This window comes from Taeniopygia guttata, chromosome 1A, assembly GCF_048771995.1.
Source record: "Taeniopygia guttata chromosome 1A, bTaeGut7.mat, whole genome shotgun sequence".
Lineage (NCBI taxonomy): Eukaryota > Metazoa > Chordata > Aves > Passeriformes > Estrildidae > Taeniopygia > Taeniopygia guttata.
In genome coordinates this window covers 21,274,218-21,297,975 of record NC_133025.1, presented here as the reverse complement: position 1 = coordinate 21,297,975, position 23,758 = coordinate 21,274,218, and the positions used below count along the sequence as shown (strand labels likewise).

The window sequence follows — 23,758 nt, the reverse complement described above, 5'->3', positions numbered from 1 at the left end:
ATCTCCAGTGATTTAAAATGACAGTACAATCTTTTAACTAGCGTAATACTGGGACTCATGATCTGTATCTTTATTTTCCCTCTGTCATTGTGCTGAGTAGCCCTCAATCTTGCTGGTGCTAGTGAAATGACATGGCATAAGAAACAATGTGTGTGAACATGTAGCAGTCTGGCCTCTAATAACTAGAGACAAAGGTACTACAGGTAGAGGAGGAGAGACCAGGACATAGGAAGGTTTTTTTTATAACTACAATGGTTATTTTTAATAGAATAATTTCAGACTCCATGGGAACAATGTCTTGTCAATACCAGGTTTTTTTTCCCCCTTTACTTCCATGCTTCCTTGCTTTTTTCTCAGTTTAAGGCATGACACAAGCTGCACATAACAGAAAAAATAAAAGTAAACAGGAGGTGCCTAAGCAAAACTCTGCCCCAGAAATTATTTACTGTAAATCTTTGATACGCACCAAAGAATGTCCTCTGGTGTTTTCCATTTGCTTTTACATGAATAATCCACAGTTCACAAAAACATCAGCAATGATGGCATATGCCTGGATTCCCATCTCCTTGGTGTTTGAATTTATTTTTGTATATTTTGCATGAAAATAAAGAGATGGTACTCCATGCTTTGCAACCTGGTATTTATGCTCACCTAATGGAAGTGAACTGTAGTATGTCAATCATACACTGATTTCTGAACTTTGATCTTAAAGAGAGATTACAAACATAGAATCAGAATTATAGAATGGTTTGGGTTGGAAAAGACCTTAAATATTATCCAGTTCCAGCCTCTCTGTCATGGGCAGGGATGCCACCCATCAAATCAGGTTGCTCAAAGCCACATCCAGCCTGGCCTTGAACATTTCCAGGGATGGGGCATCCACAGCTTCTCTGGCTAACCTGTGCCAGAGCTTCACCACTCTCATAGTGAAGAATTTGTTCCCTGCATCTAATCTAAACTTACCCTCTTTCCATTTGAAGCCATTACCCCTTGTCCTTTCACTACATGCCCTTGCAAAAAGTCCTTCTCCATCTCTCTTGTAGGCCCCATTAAGTACCAGAAGGCTGCTCTCAGGTTTCCCCAGAGCCTTCTGTTCTCCAGGCTGAGCAACCCCAACTCTCTCAGCCTGTCTTTATGGGAGAGGCACTCTGAGCATCTGAGCATCTTCATAACCCCCTTCTGGATACACTGGAACAAATCCATGTCCTTCTTATACTGGAGGTCCTGGAGCTGGATGCAGCATTCCAGGTGGGTTCTCACCGGGGCAGAGTGGAGAGGCAGAGTGCTGGCCATTATTCTCCTCATGCAGCCCTGGGTGTGGCTGGCTTTCTGCCGGGCAAACACAGGATACTCGGTCATGTTGACCTTCTCATCAACCAACACCCCAAGTCCTTCTCCTCAGGATGTTGTTGTCCTTCTGTCCATTTTTAACTTGGAATCTAATATGAGAAATATAACTGGAGAATGACAAAGATATGTGAGTTGAGAGGCTGAAAACTGGTAATTGTGAGGTTGCAGTGGATACTTAATCTGTCTCTTAAGCAGTTTTACATTTTGGACCACAGACTGTTTCAAGATAGAATACTCTGTTAAGACAGTACTCTCTGTCCAGTTTTCCAGCTTACTCATGAAAGCCATTATTCAATAAAAACAGGGAAAACAAGAATTTTTGCGTAGTTTTCAAACAGAGGAATAACAACAGGGTCAGACCAAGACAGAGGCAGAATGGACAGATTTGGTAATTCCTGTATTTCCTAAGAAGACAGAGAAATATACAGTCGTGTAGATAAACACATTGTAAATATATATGATGTGCATATAAATGATACCTCATAGGGAATCATGTATTAATGCACAAGATTTTTGCAATTATTTGCAAGCAATTTTGAAATGTCATTGTGTGGCAAAAAAAAAACCCCTTAAATACTGTAGAAATGTCTGTATTTCTTAGCCATAATAATAACTTCTACACCAAATGAGGTCAGCCTACATTCAAAAAAAGGCCACTTCTAGCTGCCAATTTTATACATTCCTCTGAGGAATTCAAACAATTCAGTTTCATTTTCTCCCTTTTTGTCAGCAGATTTTATTTAATTTCCTAGAAAAACAATTTCCTACAAATATGAGAAACACTAGTTAAAATGAATATGTTTGCCACGAAACAAAGTGCGAAGTACGCTCAGCAGTTGCAAGACAGGAGTCAATAGCACATACGAGAGTAATGTTGTAAATCTGGTTTAGATCACCAAACATGACTCTTTTGTTGGAAAAGTCACTTTTCCTCTGTGAGTTAACTGTACTCTTTCCTATTCTGGATTTTAAATTATGTTAATCAGATACTGCTTATGAGGGAATCATAAGTGGCTGTTACCATAGGAACTACAGATTTTATTTTTTTTACGTTTGTATCTGAATTTTGGAGTAATTATTGAGTTCAATGACAGATGTGCAGTATAATGCATACTTCACAGATTAAACCAATCATGTTACAGCTAATTGCATGGACTATACTTCAAGTCAGCACATAAATGAGTATAAAATGAGAGGATGACTTTGCTGGCTGTTATGAAGTTGTGTTGTCTGGTTATATGACCAACATAAAAATCATAATAAGCAGCAGATGTAATGTCATGTGTTGCAGTAGAAAAAATGCTGGGATAATCAATAAAAACCATTAGAGAAGAACTGTCCATCTAGAGAACACCACTGATGTGTATTGGAACATACAGTGTGCAAATAGGTTTCTTTAGCATGAGAGTCTATATTTTTATGAATTGTAAGTGGTATATTTTGTAATCAAAGTGTGCAATTAAGGTGTCTAGTTCAGTTGTTTTCAACTATTTGGAAATCAAAATACAGTGGAATTCTGGCTAATAAATACAGTTGAGTACAGGTTGTACTAAGCAGTTGCTTGGGAAAAGTAAAAGTTTGCAATATTTATAAAAATTTTGAGACGAATATGCAGAAATGAACTGATCTTTCAAGAAATTCAAGAAATGGGAAAATTCAAACTTACTAAAGGATATATTGAAGTCCAGCCATAACCTGCTTCATCCTAGACTGCATAACAGAAACTGAGGCAAATAGAAAACTACATTATTCTTTTGCAGTGAAAACATGATTCAGAATTTCCTGAATACAATAAAAAAAAAAAACCTCAGCAACTTTGCAAGATTTGTGATCAGACCCTATTTCATTCACTTATGAACTCATTTTTGTTTTTAGAATATAGAGCAGAAACTCTGAGTGCATATTCTGCTCTGAAAACACTGTAGTGCCACAGAAAGCTATCTGCGTGTTTGAGAAGCTAAACTGACCGTGATAATGTGCCATTGAATAAAAAAAAAAAATTGAGCCAAAGTTGATAATGAGCTTCAGGGTGGAACTGTTAGTGTTGCTGCTCATTAAAAACAGGGATTAAAGCAGTCCAATTAGTGGCCATGCATGCGAGTAAAAAGGATGAAGTCCAAAAACACAGCAATGGAAATTGTAATAAAAGATGTTTTGTTCTTGTTTCCTTCATGCATTTGTGAAACATCAGATAATTTATTTTCTTGTCATTCAGAACTATAGGTTTATCTGCTTCTTTGAAAACTTGTTTCCCTTGCCTTCAGAAGAATTTTTAAAGAGAAAATATCTGTAATTAAATTCCCATCTGCAAATAAGATCAGAATTAATTGCAGATTAATGCAACTATATTGGAACTTTTTCAAATTATGATTTTTATTCTTCTAATTATCTCTCCTTTAAGGAACCGTGTATATGGTAATGTCTCCTGTGTGGAATAAAAAGTAGCATGAAAAGTGAGGTGCTTTGCAATGAAATGCAGTGCTTTAATTGCAGTGAGATGCTTTAGGCATCTAAAAGGTAGGCATGTTATCTATGCACTCCCCATCTTATTTAGATTAATAGAGATCGCTGAGTAGCTAATTCCATGTAGCTTTAAATAAGGCATTTACAGCAACTTTCTGAGGTATCAAGTATTCACTAGAGGATCCTGAATGGCTAACTTTGATCAGATTCTAACTTCTAATCAGCTTGAGCAGGATTAGACAGATTTCCACTTTTTTCCTTTTTTTTTTTTTTTTTTTTTTTAGAGTTGAGTAACATGTCCAGCCTTCTTCACAACTTCAAAGATTTGGTCAATCCAAATCTTGACAATTATTTGACATTTCCTGAGATAAATGTTTTAATTTTGTCACTTGTGATGTTCTGTCCTGAGTGACCAGCTCTGGGGGTGAGCCAGGTGACCCCCAGAGATCCCTTCCAGCTTCAAGTACTCTGTTATTTAAAGTCTTGACAGGGGCTTTAAAATCTTGTCAGACAACAAGAATTGCCCAAGAACTAAAAATGCATACTAAAAATACTCTGCAATATTATCTCATGACCTAACTCTGTTATGGTTTGTTATCTGCAATATGTCTAGGGCTCTCAGCTCTAGACGAGAATTATACTGTGTTAGTCATTAATATCTAAAAAAACGGATCTAGTTATATGTACATAATAACACAAGGCTGAACAATCCAGCATTTGGATTGTGGGAACAGGAAGCTGGGATCTTTTCCCAGATCTTCTCTTACACAGAAATTCACTAAAGGTCTTTTCCTTTTTCCTGATGCTCTTCCCATTTTATCTGAGCTATCACTTTTAAAGAAAATTGGTGTTTATCTTATGGATTTATTCACAGGTACTGCAAAGCAATCCAGTCCAAATAATGAAAAATCACTTACCAATGTAGTAAGATAATTTGCTACATCAAAGAAGAATTGCAGAGTACTGTGGTGTGTTCCTCAGTTTGTATAAAACAGGAAGGGAAAGGCAGTTTTTGTGGCTTTTTTGTTTGTTTGTTTGTTTTTCTCAGGCTATGGCATTACTTAGATGATTATGCAAGACTGCAGGAAAATGGAGAAAAATATACCAGTTGCAAGCATAAAACTTCCTTCCAACAGATCAGTGCAGTGAAAATAACTTTCTGTCCTTTTGAAGCAGGCAGGCTTTTAAATAGTGTTGTCTTGGTGGCAATGGCCCATTTCACTCAAGGATGTTGTCCTTCATAGAATCTAGGGGATTATGAACAATATTTTAAAACTTGGGTGCTAAATCTATATTTAGGTCTACAGAACAAGCATTCAGCGAGTGGGTGAGGAAACAACAGAGCATAACTCTTTAGCTTGGTAGTGAGGGCTTGCTGCTGGGAAATCCTGCCTTTCAGCTTCTTACAGTCCTGTCCTTCACTCCCTATCCCAGCCACAGTTCCAGGCAAATTGCTGCCTTCTCATCTTGGGAAGGTTCTCTCATATCAGACCACAGGTGAGGGAACTCAATGCTTTTCTGGGACTGAGGACAGAAAAATACAAAGCTGAGGCTAGAGAAGGGCTGTGCTGTAGGAGGCATAAGGACAAAGTAGAGTTTAAGGGACAGGCAGAAAAGTAGGAGAGCAGTGTCAGACAGGAAAAGATCCATCAAACCTAGAGGATGGAAAATGACATGGAAGGACAAATGACAGAGGAAGAAATCCTGGATTATATAACTTATTATAGCAAACATATTTTCAAACAGGGGAAAGCTCTTCTAGTCTAGAAGATGAAGTCAATGATTAACTGATGTTAATGGAGGAAGTACCAAGAACAAGTAAAGCTAGACTTTAGCGGCAAGGAAAGAAATCATTAAAATGGATGTAAAAATAGGAAAACATCCACTTTCAGGACATTTAAAATTCATATGTCTGGTGCATGAATTGAACCTACAATGTACACAGTGACTGCAGTGATTTAACATGTGTCTAAAATGGTGAATGATAGAAAATTACAACTGAGATGATAAATTATGTTGTACTATATATATTCATAGGAAAACCTTTTTAATGATCTCTGCAGCATAAAAAGATCAGCAAAGAAACCTTAGTAACAAGTCCAAGACAGACCTGAGTTATGCTTGTTGGTGACAACACTGGAGCAGAGACAGGTCTTGGAGCAGAGGCAGATTCTGGAGGACTTGTGGACATAGGGCACAAAGCAGGGTGTGTCTGGGGTACCAGCAGCCTTGAAGCTCTGGCAGTTCCCAAAGTTCCCAGAGTACTGCAGCCCCAAGGCAGTGTGACTATCAGAGAAAACATCAGACCCGGAAAGGAAAAATTAAGAATTTCTAAAAACTAGTCCCCTTTTCAAAGATACAGCATGTTCTTCAGCTAGTTCAGATCTGCTTAACATATTTTATCATATCCTGAAAATTACAGAGTTTCTGAGTTGTCTTTGTTAATCTGAGGTAGAAATGTCTGCCTTTTGTTGAAATTACCTTTCCTATTGTGACCCTTTGAAAGTATAGATAGTAAAGGCTGTAGCTCTGCTGTTATTATCTTCTGGGCAAGTCAGACTGACCATAGCAGAGGTTGTTTGGAAGCTGAAATTTCAAATGAGTGCATATTCTTTTTTTATATTGTCATTTTAGATTATTACTTTATTATCTAGTTTTGTAGACATGAGGGAGCAAATAAATGTTATGGAAAGGTCTGACACAATTGTGTGAGGAGTCTAGGTGAAAAGAAAGTGAAGTTTCCAGGCAGTGTAGTCCATAAAAATGTTTTTCAAAGCATTTGAAATTATTGTTAACTTTTACAAGATCAGTTTTGCACTTTTCTCTCTTGAGGTTAATGTTATCAAACACAAATCAAGCCAAAAGACATTTCCTTACCATCAAATTTGCCTCCATGCTGCCCTTCTGACATCTTATCTTGGTTTTGTTTTCAAGGACACACCATAGCAATTTCCCAGAAAAAACCCAAGCCATGGATGTTGGGGTCACAGTGTTGGCAGTGGTGGCACTGCTGACTCTGGCTGATGCTCAGCTGCCGAAGCCGGCACGGGCCCCTCCGGTTCTGCACAAGCCTTTCATGGTTGTTTGGAACGCGCCGACTGAGCAGTGCAGGCTGCGCTACAAGGTGGACCTGGACCTCAGTGTTTTTGACATTGCATCCAACATCAATGAGACTCTGAGCGGATCCAATGTGACCATTTTCTATCACACCCATTTGGGATACTACCCCTACTACTCAGATAATGGAGATCCCGTTAATGGGGGGGTGCCCCAGAACGAAAGTCTTATCAAACACCTTAGCAAAGCAAAGTCTGACATTGACTATTGCATACCCATGAAGAAATTTCAGGGACTTGCAGTCATTGACTGGGAAAACTGGAGGCCCCAGTGGGATAGGAACTGGGGCAATAAAAGCATTTATAGAAATAAATCTCTCGAGATTGTTAGGAGACGGCATCCTCGGTGGCCAGAGGACAAAATTAGGAAAGTGGCTAAAGAGGAATTTGAAAATGCTGGCAGGAGTTTTATGAATAACACCATCCTTCTGGCTGAGCATATGAGACCAAACGGTTTGTGGGGTTACTATCTTTACCCAGACTGCTACAATTACGATTACAAAGAACACCCCCAAACATACACAGGGAAATGCCCACCCATTGAATCTTTCCGCAATGACCTCCTGCTTTGGTTGTGGAAGGAAAGCACTGCTCTCTACCCTTCTATATACCTGGATTATATACTGAAGTCAAGTCCAAATGCACTAAAATTTGTTCACTATCGGGTTAAAGAGGCAATACGTGTTGCCTCAATTGCTAGAAAAGACTACGTTTTGCCTGTATTTGTTTACTCCAGACCATTTTATGCCTATACTTTTCATGTTTTAACAGAGGTAAGCGGACAGATTTCTTTCAAAACGTAGAAATTAGAAATAGCCTCTTAGAAAAAATATGTTCTAAAAGCACTTACACATTTGTTTTTCATATTTTAGGCAGTCCCATGAGAGGTAGTACTGTAGTCACAGTACAAAACTCTATGCCTTTCAAGAGTTAATATTGCAGTGGTCTCGTCTACCTCTGTGAGATAACATTGTGTATTTTTAATGAAGGTAGTTTAGCAAGAAAGTACAAAGAATTATATTCCTTAAGGAAGTAATTCATTGTGATATTTTTATTTTTCAGGGCAGCTTGTGAAATGAGCTGGGCAGATATTGTGAAGCTTAAAATTAATTAGTGCAATGGATAGATAAACTTTCATGAGAAAAGATCCTCAGGGCTTTTTTGTTTCTTTATGCAAAGGTAAATTAATTCAATATAGAAATAAGCTAGTCAAGTAAAGTGATTTGTCCTGGAGTTTCTAACTCCTGCATGATGAGCATTGGCCATCTATCTCAATTTTCAGAAGTATCACATCTTCATGTCTAACATTTAGTGCTAAACTGTGGAGTCTTTTTATCAAAGAAACCCAGTTTTTGAGTCATGCAATGTCCCACCAAGCAGTGATCAAGTGTAATAAATATGTAGTGGCCACAACACTGATGGTAAATTATATATGTGAAAATCTCAGACTTTCTGGATAGGTAATGATGATTGTTTATGCCCATAATAGAGATTCACAGTCACTTATTAATTTCTCTAATAGTTACTTCAAGTGCCAAATGCTTTTCTTTGATTTCTATCAATTCCATGAGAAAGGAGAAAATCTGGGACAGGAACTCATGGAAATTACCCCTTGATAACAAAGGGCATCTGGAGGTGCTGCCTCCCTTTATTTGATGGAGAGCTGCTTGGGAGATTCCTATTAATGCTGCCAGAGACAAGTTCCTGACTCAAACCAGAACAGAAAAAGGGCAAGAAGTGGCAAGGGAAAAGGCAAAGTTCAGTCCAGTAAATCATAAGCTGTGTGAGGCTTCAGCCTACAGCTGGAGCTGAGGAGGTGCAGCTGATCCCTGAGAGCCTGAGAAATGTGTCAGGCTGACCCCAAGAAGCAAATGATACTTTCAGGCTGCCACTGAGAAGTAAATTGTACATAGTAGTAATTAGAATTTAGTCTGGTTCATTTTTAGCAACCAGGAACACTCTGGAGCTGTTTTCTCTGTAGAAATTATGGGCAGATAGGCCAGTCTGGTCCTGAAGGCAAGGAGTCACTGAAGTGAGTTCAGGCAGGATGTCACCCAGAACTCCTTCACCGAAGAACTCAGGCTAGGAAATACATAAGAATTCTTGAAGTGCAGTCTGTAATAATACATTTTTATAAAATTAATTAGTCCCTTGATCAATACAAAAATACCATGTTACTGAAAGCTATGAAAACTAGCATGCTGCTACCAGTTATGTTATGAGTTCAAAATCTGTGGTGGTACATAGTTATTGTTTCACCTTAAGATATTTTCTGAGCAGTACAGTAGTAATTTGGAATGGTGCTTCTCTGAGGTTACGTTCTTTAACTCACCCACCTGTTTTCCAGTTGCATGTAGCCATTTACTTCTGGATGCTTGAAAAACTGCTTTACAACTTTACGAATATCTTTACATAGCCACGAAAACATATTTCCATTATGCTCCACTATGTATTTTCTAATAAGGACAGCATGGGCAAGGTACTCAACATGGTAGAGGGCTTAACCTGGTCAGACTACACACATCATCTGTGAGAACAGCTCGGGGTCTGACAGGAACTTACAGGGTTGTATTTAAAACCATAGAAATTATCCAGAAAATAATGGTCTTGTATTTTTTCATAGCCCTGGAGCCACTGGGATAATTTAAATGTGGTTTTGTATGTTCAGGTTTTAGACTAGGTTGGAGCTTCTCATTTGACCCATGACAAGCCCCTAAGTGATGCTCACAAAGTTACAAACAAGTCATGAAACCTCTGAGCTCCAGAAACAACGTGCATGAAGGTGACAAGGAAAGGTCCCAGGACAATGACATCCAGGCTAAATGGCCACAGAAAAATCAGGGCAGTAGGCAGATGGGATAGTTTCTAAACTTCTGGCAGGGACTGGGACAGGACAACTACAGCCTTGCTCCATTGAGCTGTGCAAAAGCTGTGCTTTCTGTTCCAACAGAAACAGTACTGATATCCAAGACTTGTGTGCAAGCCCTTCTGTGAAATTGCACAGTGGAGTCAGAAAAAATGGTTGTGAGTCAGAGTCACTGAGGGAGAGACACAGGTCTATCAAACCTTCAGAAAGATGAAAGGCCTAGATCCCAGACAGATGCTGTAGCTGTGTATGCTGTACCTTTCACCCCAACTGCATCTGGAAATCAGGTGAGTTGTGCATAAGATGCCTGAGAAATTAATCCAGCTTTTAATCTTGAAAACAATTTATAAATTCTGGATTGGGATTCCAATCATTATGAAAGGTTTTTGTATTTGCTAGAAATTTGTATAAGCAGTTTGCCATCTGTAGGGTATTTAGAAACTTTCTGATTAGGCAATTCACTACTAAGCGTGTTGGGGAGGGAAGTTGCACAGTAGCATCTGTTCTTCCTGACTAGATGGCTGAAACATTAATAAAGCAGGATGACAACTGGCAAATGATTAATAAGGGATAATAATCCTGTTGTTTCCCTAGAGATAATCTTCTCCCATGACCAGGTGTGCATGTGTATAGACACCAACCCCTGCAACCATGCCAGGCTTGAACTACTATTGCTAAATACAGAAGACTCTTGTCTGTAACTTAAGGCTCTTCAAGATTACAGATATACTTATTTTTCTTTCCTCAACATGTAACTAGAACTGACTGTCTTGTTTCATCTTGTGCTCCAAAACTACTGGTTTAGTTCACGTTCTATTCTTTTAAGGTCCAGTGCAGTGACTTGAGTGATCTAAATTCAAAGAAACATTGACAGGCAATAAAGCCTCCTCCTCCCTGCTAAATCAGGTGTCTATTTGGGGAGAGCCCAGCCTAGACTTGAGAACCTTAGGTAGTTGCACACTGCCCCCAAAAGCTTGAACAAAAATGAGCATCACAAGGGAAGACGCTTGTTGACTTGCTAATCATTTGGACAAATACCAGTTGCCAAAGTCTGATGCAAGAAACAAATTAGGATTCTCCAGCTAGACAAATTATAAGATATTAATATTTAAAATATCTATTTTTTGAAAATTGTGTGTTTTCTTCCATATGAGGCTTTTATTACACTCTCAAAGAAGAGCCATTCCAGTGAGCCCCCACCAATGCCAAGCTGTGCTGTGTGAGAAGGGGCACATGGTTCAGTCCCAAAATCAGGACTGCTGTGTCAGAGGCTGCTGGTGGAGTTCATGTGCCTCACTCAGTTCTTAGATAAATAAGACTCTCACGGAGGGTCTTATTTATCTCTGGCCCAGGTTTGTCATTCTCGGCTATTAAGAGAGGCACAACTCTTTCCCTTTCTCAAAATACCCAAATGAAGAATGAAGCCTTTATTTTCTAACCCTGTCTGTGGCAGAGGAGGAGGAAGTAGGGGGTGTTGCCTCCTTTGTATGACCATCCACTGGTCAGAGCACCTGCCTCTGGTGCAGAAGCTCTTGGCTCTGTTGTCTTCCCAACCTGCTCAGGATGAATCCAGCACCCTGGAGGGTGCAACCTCCTTCATAGGTCATTTGAGGAAGAACTCTTCTGTGTTGATAGCTTTTGAGGTACTTAGCCTGACACATTGATTCAGTAAAAGACATAACTATGCCTAGAATTGACAGTCAGAAACCTTATGCCTTTCCTTGTGGGCAGGTTACCTAATTATTAACACAAATTTATCATAAGCTGTAGTTGGGTTCCCACTTATTTCTCTTTCTCTCCTTTGAGCGTTCATTGAGTTGGTGCAAAGCAAAATGGCATCAGACAGAGATGTCATCTGAAACCTCATGATGAAGGTGACCCTCTCTGGATGATTATCTGGATATTATATATCTGACCAGCTCTTTCTATTTCTCTCCTTCTGGGAAGGACTTTTAGCACCTGATCTTTGTTCCAAAGAATTCAAAACCAGGAAATGTAAGGTGTAACAAAAGCATTTAAATGAAGTCCTATACAATATTTTTGTGGTGAACTGCTATTTTCACCAGCATCTAGCATATGTGCAGGTGCTGTAAGAGTCCTTCAAGAATCTCTAGGAAAACATACCTTCCAATAAAATGCCAAATTTTGGCCTCAGCCAAAGATAAATGATGAATTTCTCAGTGTTGTGAAGGTGGTAATACTAGATTGCAGGAAAGTGGAAGAGCAGGTGCCTCAGGGACTTAGGTGTGGAATTATCAGTGCCATTGGACTTCACACATCTAGAGGTCTGGATAAACTTTAAGGATTTGTTTTGTCAGTTTTATATCCATGTGAATTGGACATGAAGTGCTGTAATATTTTCGTTAATCTGATAAAACTAACAAAATGAATATGTGGAATATGGGGCTGTAAAACCTAAATTCACTGACTTCTGGTAAAGCAGTGTAATTCCCAAAGCATATTACTTACAAAAGATTTATTTCAGGGTTTTCTCAAGTCCTAGTTCATCCAGCAATCCTCAATATTTATTGATTATTTATTCTGGAGGTCTGATAAGTTTTAATTCATTTTTTAATGAGATTTTTAATGAGATCTGAAATGTGTTAGTGCAAAATCATTCAACCATCATGTGAGTAATGTAGAATCACATCCAGTCTTTGCATCTGGGTAAACTTCATAAAATGTTTTGCAGATGATGAAGGCCTGGGAACCCTCATTACTAACACATGACAGTGAATTTCGCATTCTTTTAACATTTGATATTTTGATCTTTAATTAGCACAATCCTTTTTTTTTTTTTTTTTTTTTTACTGATTAATTAATTAATTCCCTTAGGAAATACCCTAATCCTCCTGAACCCCCTTGAAAATAACACCTTCAGTCCACACCACTATCCTTTAAAAAGAAGCGATGCCCATATCCCAGTGCTTTCTTTACTTTTACTTTTGTCTATTTTTACTTTTACTTATATTTGTTTTTCTCATGTGTGGATTTGGCTTTTTTTTTCAGAGGGATCTGGTCAATACCATTGGGGAAAGCGCAGCTTTGGGAGCAGCTGGAGTTGTTCTCTGGGGCAGTATGCAGTATGCCAGCTCAAAGGTCGGTCAGATCAATTTGCCAGGTTTTAGGAATCACCTCAATATCTCTTGTCTGGCACCACACCCACACCCTCCATAGCACCTATCTACCTTTATCAGTGCCAACATCAGATCTATCAGATCAGCCAACAACTGAGGATGATGGTTCAATAATAATTTCAGGTGTCATTAATTCTGTCAGGCTGAAAAGTCCTGTGCTCCACAGCACATTGCTTTGGGTACGTAATTTGTAGCTCAGTGGAATAATGAGTCCAAGTGAGAAGAAAGACATGTTTCAAAACAATGCCATGCAAATATAAGCACAGCTAGTTTTACAGTGTCCTACTTTGTAACTACTGCAGTTGGCCAGATCAACTGGGAAGGAATGGAGCCTGGAGGTGAGGTATTTTCTCCAGTTGCTAATGTTGAAATGTTACAGGGAAAATAATGTCACAAGACAAGTCCTAGTTATTTCTCCCAGGTTCTTCAGACTTTCAGAAATAAACCTTCTTGAGGAGATGGGAGGCAGAACTGGAGTTTCCCAGGAGGCATGGCAGGATAGCCCCCATTCCTAAACCTGGGCTTTGGCGCCCGCTCTGCTTCTCATGCAGTCTGCTGTCCAACTCCTGAAGTCTCTGGCAAAGCATCACTGACTTGGTCAGAGGAACCAGGAAATCTGAACTGGAACTTTCGAGTTGCAATTGCAGCAACTTCTGTGCTGGTTTATGAATATTATGTGGCTCCTGGTAAACTGAAGGTATTGGAGTGATCAGGGACAGAGTGGTGACTTAATTCGTGCATTAACACCTGTTAGTCCCATACATTTCTCCTAGTCAGCAGTTACCAGAAATCTCTACTTAAGGGACCAGTTAGTCTCAGATATGAACCATATTAACTCTCTTTCTGCTTCCTGGGAATCCTTCCTAGTCTCACACTAATGTTCCAATCAGGCATTCAAATAGAAACCATAGTAGATGTCAATAGTTTTCTAACCTTACACATGAAAATAAACTCATTTAAACCAAACTAAATAGATCCTTCAAGTATGCAAGCCAAACAAGATTTATCTCAATGGATTACTTTAGGCAAGAACAGTTTAGTGATAGCATCTTTTTAGACATAATAAACTTGAACATAATGCTAGATACTGAGAAATGTGTTGTGATCTTTTATTTTTCACAGGAGAGCTGCTTAACAGTGAAGCGGTACATCGACGGGCCTTTGGGACACTACGTCATTAATGTGACCTCAGCAGCCAAGCTCTGCAGCAAAGTCCTGTGCAAGAAGAATGGAAGATGCATCCGCAAAAACAGCGACTCTTCTGCTTACCTCCACTTGTCACCCAGTGATTTTAAGATCCACGACCGTCATTCAGAGAGGGGCCCCAGGTTCCAGGTGACTGGTAAACCCAGCCTGGAGAGTATTGAAGCCATGAAGCAGAGGTTTATTTGTCAGTGTTACCAGGGCTGGACAGGAATATTTTGTGAATTGCCAGACCAAAAGCTATTGAAACACTGGGTTCATGTCGTGTTTAGTAGATCAAGAAAACAAAGCCTTTTTATCTTCCTCTTAGGAGCCATGCAGCTTCTTCTGTTTTGTTCTGTACATTAAGGTCTTCTAAGGCAGTGCAGGGGAATAAAAATGGTGCCTCTAAGAGTTCTGTTTCTTAAAAAAAATATTGTAGATGGAAAAGACTTTCTTGATTACATTATTTTATTCTGTTTTAGTAATTTTCCACTCCTGGAACTTTCTAAGACATAAAAAATTTTGAAAGCACTTTTTAACCAGCTCCTTTACTCCTACCCTGTGTTTCCCTCATGTGTTCAACACATAAAGATTCTGTTGTTGCAGTGGAAGCTTTACCTGAGGAAAAAAGTTGAATGAACTTGTAGAATTATTCAACCATGTAGAAATTCAAAAAGAAGAACACAAAACCTCTTTATTTTGGGAGTGGGTGATTTAACATAGTGATGAGGAGAGTGTTGTGGAACAGGGATTAGGAACTGTTCTCTGCAGCTCTTGCTGAAATCAAGTGGTACATTGTGTGAGCAACTGCACTATGCCCAGAGCCAAATCCATTGATCCTACTGCTTCCATATAAGCAATGTGAAAAGTATAGAGTTAGACATCAGCACACATTTTTAAAAGTTTATACTTCCGTATTCTGAGGCCTAATTTGATTAATGTTACTTCCAGAGATATTGGTATTTCCAGTACTAGTGTTCTGTCATCAGTTTCAAAGATACTGTCTGACTGAACATCTCTGCAATTACTTTTAGATGAGGGGATTCTGAACTCTGAGAGCAGCTCTGGCAGCTGGCACCCAGCAGCGCTTCTGCCTGGGCAGGAAGTAGGGAAGCACTTCTTTGCTCACCCCAACCCCTTGGGAAGGAGGCATCCTTGTTGCCTTTGGAGCTGCTGCAGGTCTTTTTTTTCTGCTGGCTGGTCAGTGAGGTGGAAGTGAGAACAGGCTGACAGATCCTACTGTCAGTGTGCAGGTCAGGAGAAAATTAAGAACTCTATTCATTAAAATATTTTGGCTTGCAGCCTTTGGCTTCAGATGGGGACCTCTCTGAAGGTGGTATAGTGTTGGGGAGGGTAGATAAATATGATTAAGAACCACAATGGTACAGCCAGGACGAATATAACGCCCCCTACTGGCTGGACAATTACCCTCACCTACAACGGGGTCCAAAAGCCGAATGGATTCTCCCATGTCACCCCCCAGAATGTATGGTTCACCCCACATCTGTAACCCTCCCCTGAACCATCAGGTGCCTGTGACCCCATTGGCCCAGGTCCTGTTCCAGCCCACCCTGGAGCCCCCCTTGATAAGGGGTCTCCAGGGGGCTGGACGCCCTCTTGGATCTTCCTTCCCCTCCTGGAGAGTCCTCCGGGAGTCCCTGCTCTCCTCTCTGTCTCTCCCCTCCCCCATCACCCGAGGCCCAGCCACGTGCTGTGTCTGGCAGCTCGAGGCAGAGCCTCAATGTATCCTGAATAAACCTCTTCCCCCAAGAGCAACCACAGAGATCTCGCCTGAATCTGTCCGTGGAATACAAATACACGTCGTTACAGACTGGCGCCCACCTCGAATACGAACCCACGGTGACCTGCAACTGCACCCGTCTGGATGCTTTCCAGCTTTTCTACCTGTAGGACACCTTTCCATGGACACTAACTAAATAACCAGGTATTTCCTCGCCATCGTGGTCGCGAGCACGGCATTCTGCTGCTAGGCAGTAACGAACCGGAGCTCTTTAAAAAGTCCCGAAGCCGTCGTACAGCTCAGCGACTCGTTACATAGTAGCGAGCTATTAGAGCCCTTCTACGACTTCTGGCCACTATTCTCCGAGCACAAGAGATCGCCGCGATTCCGCGGCGACCCAAGGCTTTGTGACGAGACTTGCCGCGCCACGTGGCCACGTACACAAAGCACAGGCGAGCACTGCTGAGCACTGCCCGCGCTGAAGCTCTGGAGAAAACCCGCGGTGACCCCTCACCACCGACTGCAGTAAACGTCGGACCCTGACAGAGGATCCCGCTCCTGCGACACCGAGGTGAGCCACACTGGTTTAAAAATGGGACAGTCCCACTCTGCAGCTGATAGAGATCTCTATAAGCAACTTAACCACTTATTACGTAGCCATAATAGTAATTTGCCTAAAAAAGAGCTACGAAAACTCCTAGAATGGATCTTACTTAAGTTCCCATATGCCGAGCGCTCTGCTGTGTTTTGTGGAGACTTTTGGGAGTCCGTGGGACATACACTGTTTAACGACATTTCACGGCGGGACCCCTATGCTTGCGAATTGCTCCCTGCTTATAGAGTGGTGGCAGGAATCTGCGCTTCTCAAAAGCCGCAGATAGCAGCCAAACCGCTCCCCGCCGTGGCTCAACAATCCCCGCCGGACTGCACCCCCACCCCGCGCTGCGGCGAGAATGCCGGCGAAGCGGCTAGCGACTCGCCGGTTTCTGAGCGAGCGGCGCTCCCAGCCGCAGCCGCCCCCCCCCTCACCCTCAACCCAGAACCCGCCCTTGCGGCCACCTCCTCCCCCCCTAACCACTCCGCGGGCCCCGCCTCCCCCCCGCCCGGCCCCCCAGCATTGCCTGTCCCGGCTATGATGGCTACTATAGCCGAACTTTTACAAAATCAAACAACAGCCATTTTGCAAGCACAAACCCAGTCAATGGCTATTTTACAAACACAATTTCAAGCGTCAGCTGCGATTTTGCAAAAGCTGCATACGCTCGCCTCCGCGGCCACCCTCCCGACCCACCCGGAAGTCCCCTGGTCCGGCGAACGCGCCGGCCATGCGCCGGCCCTGGGCTGGGCGGCCCCCACTCCCGGGGCCGCCGCCTCCCCCCCGCGCAGCCCTGACCCCGCCCCCGGGGCCGCCGCCCCCCTCCCCCGCGGTCCAGACCCCGCCCCCGCCCCCGGGGCTGCCGCCCCCCTCCCCCTCGGTCCAGACCCCGCCCCCGCGGCCGCCGCCCCCCTCTCGCGCGGGCCTGACCCCGCCCCTGCCTCCACCTCCTCTCCCTCGAGCGCCCCGGACCCCGCCCCTCCAGCCGCGGCACCGCCCGTCCTTCCCAGGGACGCCCCGGCTCCCGGCGCAGCACCCCCGCTGCCCGCCCGCCTCCTGCACTCGCGGCCGGACCCCCCGGCAGACGCAAACCCGGCGCCCCCACCCCCCCATCCCCCCGCGGCGCCGCAGCCCCTGCCTCTGGCTGCAGAGCACCTTAACCCCCCGCCGCCGGCACCACTTCCGGGTTTCCCAAACCCATCACCATATCCCTCCACATCTCTCCCTTCGCCGGCTCTTCAGACTGCCACAGCAACCAATGCCATAGCGACAGCATATCCTTCCACAAATCCCAGTTCCCCACAGGTGCTGCTGCCCACAACCTCCACCCCCCCTGCTCCTCTGCCTCAGCTGGCAGCAGCCCCTGCTTCCCACACTAGCAGCTCCTCACCACACCCTAACGACGACACTATGCCTCAGCAACGTGAACGCAACAATGTAACTGCAGCTTCTACAAACAAAGGACAAACAGAGAACTATGTTACCCCTGCAAACTCTAACCTTTCTATCCCAGTCTCACCAAATTCTCAACACAGTGCCAACAATCTTCAATTGACTAACTGCCCTGAAATCAAATATGATAACCACAAAGAAGACAACCTGCCTTCCCAAGCCATACCGGCAATACCCAACCAACAACCTGCTAATCTCAAAACATGGACATTCCTTCCCTCCCATGATTTAAAAGAGTTGCGAAAAGCAATTAATGACGGTGGCATCTCCTCTTCCTATTTCAAACAGCTGTTGAAAAGTACCCTAGAGAGACACACACTCACGCCACATGACTGCAAACATCTTGCCACCACATTTCTCACGGACTCACAATATATATTGTGGGATCTTAAATGGAAGAGAATGCTTGCAGGAGTCCTGACTACATATAGACAAAGCACTGATGCACACCTTCGCACCCTTACCTTGTCTAAATTAACAGGTGACCCACCAGATGATAAGATCGAACATCAGGCGAATCTACCCAAAATGGTATTGGATGATGTCAAAAGGATGGCTCGCAGAGCCTTTTTACAGATTCAGCCAGCGGGAACTTCCGAAGAAGCATACAATCTAGTTACCCAAGGCTCATCTGAACCATTCACCACATTTGTAGACCGGGTAATTCAAGCTACTGAAAGGCAATGTGGTGATGATTTGGCCCGGCCGATAATGATCCGGGACATCCTCGAAAATAATGCCAACGCCCAATGCAAACGAATCATCAAGGCCCTAGGAAAAGAAAAACCTACAGTGCCTGAGATGATTGAAGCGTGCAACTATGTTGGGAGCCCACATGACGTGGCAGTCGTCCAAGCACATGAACCCGAAGAAACCCGGGGAGATAAACTAGAAAGGGCTCTTGCAGCACAAGCACAACAGGCAGAAGCAAGAGACCAGAGACTTACGGAACTTCTAACTGCCCTGCATCTCAGCTCCCAACAACAATACAACACCATGGCTGTCATGCAAGCTGCTCTGCCTTTAGGACCCTGCTACCTCTGCAAAAAACCTGGCCACATTGTAAAGGATTGCACAGAAGTCAACAAAAGCCCACAAACGCCTGATTCGTGCACCACCTGCAAAAAAGGAAAACATATGCCCTGGCAGTGCCGATCCAAACAAGATGCGAGTAGAAGACCTAATCCAAAAAACTCCAAGGCGAGCGCGCCGCGTCACCGCGTGATGAAACAAATGGTGGCCCCCCAAAACCCCGAGGTAAAATCTGCGAATATCCCGGTCCCAATGCCCTTCGCTGCATCACCAGCACAATCCCAGCTAATGACTCAAACTTACTATCCCCAGGCACCTGGTGCACTCTGGCGACCTCCAAGCCAACAACCTTCTTAAAGGATGATGGCTACGACTATATTTCGACAGGAACCACTGGGCCTTCACAACTCCGGCAAGACTTTCTAATAGTTGGCAAAGAAAGGAACTGCATCCTGGGGCTACTTGTTCTACCTTGTGTAGTCTCTGCTAACTGCAATGAAGAACTATTAGTGTTAGCCAAGGCTTACTACCCCCCATTGCATATTCCACCTAAAACCCCTATAGCCACTGCCATTGCACTGCCTATGGGAGCCATAGACCAGATACCACCACGTTGTTTCCCAGTTGCTTCTGAAAACCCCGAGGTCCTATGGGTTCAACACATAAGTGATCAAAGACCAATGCTAACTTGTGAACTATCAAATGGCGGGGTTCGAGTCACCATCAAGGGGATGATTGACACGGGGGCAGACGTTTCTGTGATTTCTTCTTGTTATTGGCCTACTGATTGGAGGTTGGTACCTCCCCCAAGCACTCTCACAGGCATCGGAGGTGTCACTCCGTGCTTGCAAAGCGAATCTGTGATCAGCATTGAAGGGCCTGACAGAATGAAAGCATTGATTCGCCCTTATGTGGTTCAGAAACCCATCACAGTATGGGGAAGGGACTTACTTTCTGCATGGGGAGCTAAAATTGAACTGGGTTTTTTGTAGGGGCCACTAAAGCACTCAGCACTCCGAAACTGACCTGGAAGACTGACACCCCTGTCTGGGTCGATCAGTGGCCCCTGCCAGATAACAAGCTGAGTGCCCTCAAAGAACTGGTAGCAGAACAACTGCAGAAGGGCCACATTAAGCCCACTAACAGCCCCTGGAACTCACCTGTATTTGTGATCCATAAGAAAACCTCTAACACCTGGCGACTGCTACACGATCTCAGAAAAATCAATGCAGTGATCGAAAACATGGGCCCACTCCAGCCTGGCCTGCCCAACCTGTCCATGATACCCAGAGACTGGCCTCTTATCATCATAGATCTGAAAGACTGTTTCTTCAACATCCCTCTGCATCCAGATGACGCTCCTCGTTTTGCCTTCTCCATCCCAAGTACGAACTTACAAGAACCGCTTCAGAGGTATCACTGGCTTTCCCTCCCCCAAGGAATGAAAAACTCGCCTACTATCTGCCAATATTTCGTCGCCCGCGCGCTGACTCCAGTCCGCCAAAAGTTTCCACAATCCGTTATCCTTCACTACATGGATGATCTGCTTATTGCAGCACCAACACAAGAGCAGATGAGAGGGACTTGTAGTTATGCTGTTGCTGAAGTGAAAAAGGCTGGACTTGTGATCTCTGAATCAAAAATACAAGAAACTGCCCCCTGGAAGTATCTAGGCTGGAAACTAACAGATCAGTCTATTTCCCCCCAAAAGATACAAATCCGAACCGATGTACGCACTCTACAGGACTTACAACAGATCTTAGGGGAAATTAATTGGGTTAGGCCTGTCTTAGGAATAACTGCTGATGAACTTGCTCCACTTTTTGATCTGTTAAAGGGAGACAATGAACTTAGATCCCCCAGGTCTCTCACTCCAGAGGCTTATAAAGCCCTAGAACACATCACTGACGCTCTGCAGAACAGGCAGGCACATCGCTATGTTCCTGGTCAACCCTTTTTCCTTGCAATCCTGGGAGAAAAGTTGAGGCTGTGCGGCCTCATCTTCCAATGGGACTCTTCTCTCAAGGATCCACTGTTAATAATTGAATGGGTTTTTATTTCCTATAGGTCACCAAAGACAATCCTCACACCTTTGGAGATGATGTCACAGATCATCATCAAAGGCAGAGCAAGGCTCCTTTCAATAGCAGGCCGCGAGTTTGAAACTATTTACCTGCCCATGAAGAAAACATATTTTGACTGGGCTATGCAAAAATCGGAGGACCTGCTGTATGCCTTGCTGAACTTCCCAGGCACCTGCTCAATTCACTACCCAGCACACAAAATGATCAAAGCCAAGTTATGTTATAAGGAGAAGCCCCTGATCAGTGAAGAACCTTTAAATGCAATTACTATCTTCACTGACGGGTCAGGCCGAACACACAACTCAGTTGTTACATGGCAAAATACAAAAACTAAAACCTGGGAACAAGATGTCCAAAAAGTTGAAGGTTCCCCTCAGATTGTTGAATTGGCTGCAGTTGTAAGAGCATTTCAGCTCTTTCCGGAACCTTTCAACCTGATCACAGATTCAGCTTATGTAGCTAATGTCATTAAGAGAATTGAGGGATCCGTTCTAAAGGATGTAAGCAACAATAATTTGTGTCTTTGGCTTACCTGTTTATATAACATTTTATCACACAGAGCTAATCCTTACTTTATCTCTCATATCAGGGCTCACTCTGGTCTTCCAGGATTCATGGCAGAGGGAAATGCACGCGCTGATGCACTGGCATCAGCCGCGTCTGATGAGGAAGGTTCAGCAAGCGTTGAGAAATCCACCTCGGTGCTTGCTGCAACCACCTTGCCCAACACTATTGAACAAGCCAAATTGAGCCATGCATTCTTTCACCAAAACGCACAGGCCATCAAACGAGATTTTCACATTTCCCTAGAGCAAGCACAAAATATTGTACGAGCTTGCCCAAGCTGTCAGCATGTGCAACCCCTCCCCCCTTCAGCAGCCACCAACCCGCGAGGGTTGGAGAGCCTACAGAAATGGCAAACAGATATCACTAAATACCCATCTTTTGGGAAGTTTAAAAACATCCATGTCTCTATTGATACATTTTCAAATGCAATTTTTGCCTCTGTACATACAGGGGAAACAGCCAAGCATGTCTGCCAACATTTCTCACAAGCCTTCTCCTATTTAGGTGTTCCCCAAGAAATTAAAACTGATAATGGCCCCTCATATACCTCACAAGAACTAGCCACATTTCTGAATGATTGGGGTGTTCACCATACATTTGGCATCCCTCACTCCCCCACGAGTCAGGGAATGGTAGAAAGAACACACCAAACCCTAAAACGCATTTTAAATCAACAGAAAGGAGGAGTAGATCAAGCTACACCTCAAAAGAGATTGAGTAAAGCTCTGTATGTTTACAATTTCCTAAATAGCTCTACAGAAGAGCCCGACCCCCCCATCTACAGACACTTTCTGAACAACAAAAAAGCAAAAATTAAGGAACACCCCCCAGTTTTAATAAAAAACTTAGACACAGGGCAAATAGAAGGTCCATACAACCTCATAACGTGGGGAAAAGGTTTTGCTTGTGTTTCTACAGGTCAAGGACTTAAGTGGGTCCCAGGAAAGAATGTAAAGCCTTACCACGCACCGAAATCTGCTGACACCCCCACACCAGGCAGTTCTTCTACAAGCACAAGCCAAGAAGCCAGCACCCAGACCTGAACCACGCTGCGTCATCAAAAGAAAAATGGACTTTCTATCGTTTAATGCGTGCATATTGTTTTTGTTCTTCTGTTTCAGTTTTTATATTGAAGTTTTACTTATAATTCAACCAAGGACAAATGCCGAGTAGCTTTAGCCAAGCCTGCAAGCTCTAAGACCACCTATATATCTAACACAAACCCTAACAAACCTTTTTCAACCCGTTTAATTATAAGACCTTTTCCAAAAAAAATTCTGACAATGCCTCCCCTACTATAATCAGTGATTTAATAACAATAAAGCCATCTCAGCTACACAGTTTACTTAATAGTGTGAGCCTTGCACCTTGGCTAAAGGAACTCTGTAAAATAAGCTTGACTGTTTCAGTAACAATAAGTATAGTTCTAGTAACAATACCCTGTACACCTCCAAGTGTGCAGAAAATAGTTGTTAAATCAATATTTAATATTTCAAATGGTTCAGTGAAAAAGGGGGAGATGTTGGGGAGGGTAGATAAATATGATTAAGAACCACAATGGTACAGCCAGGACGAATAGAACGCCCCCTACTGGCTGGACAATTACCCTCACCTACAACGGGGTCCAAAAGCCGAATGGATTCTCCCATGTCACCCCCCAGAATGTATGGTTCACCCCACATCTGTAACCCTCCCCTGAACCATCAGGTGCCTGTGACCCCATTGGCCCAGGTCCTGTTCCAGCCCACCCTGGAGCCCCCCTTGATAAGGGGTCTCCAGGGGGCTGGACGCCCTCTTGGATCTTCCTTCCCCTCCTGGAGAGTCCTCCGGGAGTCCCTGCTCTCCTCTCTGTCTCTCCCCTCCCCCATCACCCGAGGCCCAGCCACGTGCTGTGTCTGGCAGCTCGAGGCAGAGCCTCAATGTATCCTGAATAAACCTCTTCCCCCAAGAGCAACCACAGAGATCTCGCCTGAATCTGTCCGTGGAATACAAATACACGTCGTTACAGTATAGCTTAATGAACTACTGACTACTGGTTAATTTAGCATCTATAACACGCTGTTCTGATGGGCTGTGCTATGTCCATTTGCAGTTATTCATTGATTCATGTTCATGTGTGAACAATTGTATTCCATCAAAGACCCATCTGTCTTCCATGTAGCCTTTCAAT

At 43.2% G+C, this 23,758-nt stretch overlaps 2 protein-coding genes and 1 long non-coding RNA gene across 3 annotated transcripts; all 3 read left to right on the top strand.

Moving 5' to 3' along the window:
• The first annotated feature begins 6,478 nt into the window (after positions 1-6,478).
• Positions 6,479-15,453, top strand: LOC100224131 (hyaluronidase-1-like). The gene is made up of 3 exons (XM_072921073.1): positions 6,479-7,702; positions 12,805-12,894; positions 14,055-15,453. Exons 1-3 carry the CDS (start codon positions 6,785-6,787, stop codon positions 14,481-14,483), a joined length of 1,437 nt encoding a protein of 478 aa, XP_072777174.1. The 5' UTR covers positions 6,479-6,784; the 3' UTR covers positions 14,484-15,453.
• Positions 15,454-23,547, top strand: LOC140681374 (uncharacterized). The gene is made up of 2 exons (XR_012052538.1): positions 15,454-16,429; positions 22,507-23,547. It is a non-coding gene; the product is annotated as an uncharacterized lncRNA (long non-coding RNA).
• Positions 16,812-19,552, top strand: LOC140682270 (uncharacterized). Its single transcript, XM_072923944.1, has 3 exons — positions 16,812-16,939; positions 17,416-19,162; positions 19,250-19,552. The coding sequence occupies exons 1-3, from the start codon at positions 16,812-16,814 to the stop codon at positions 19,292-19,294; spliced, it is 1,920 nt and encodes a 639-aa protein (XP_072780045.1). The 3' UTR covers positions 19,295-19,552.
• Positions 23,548-23,758: the final 211 nt, after the last annotated feature.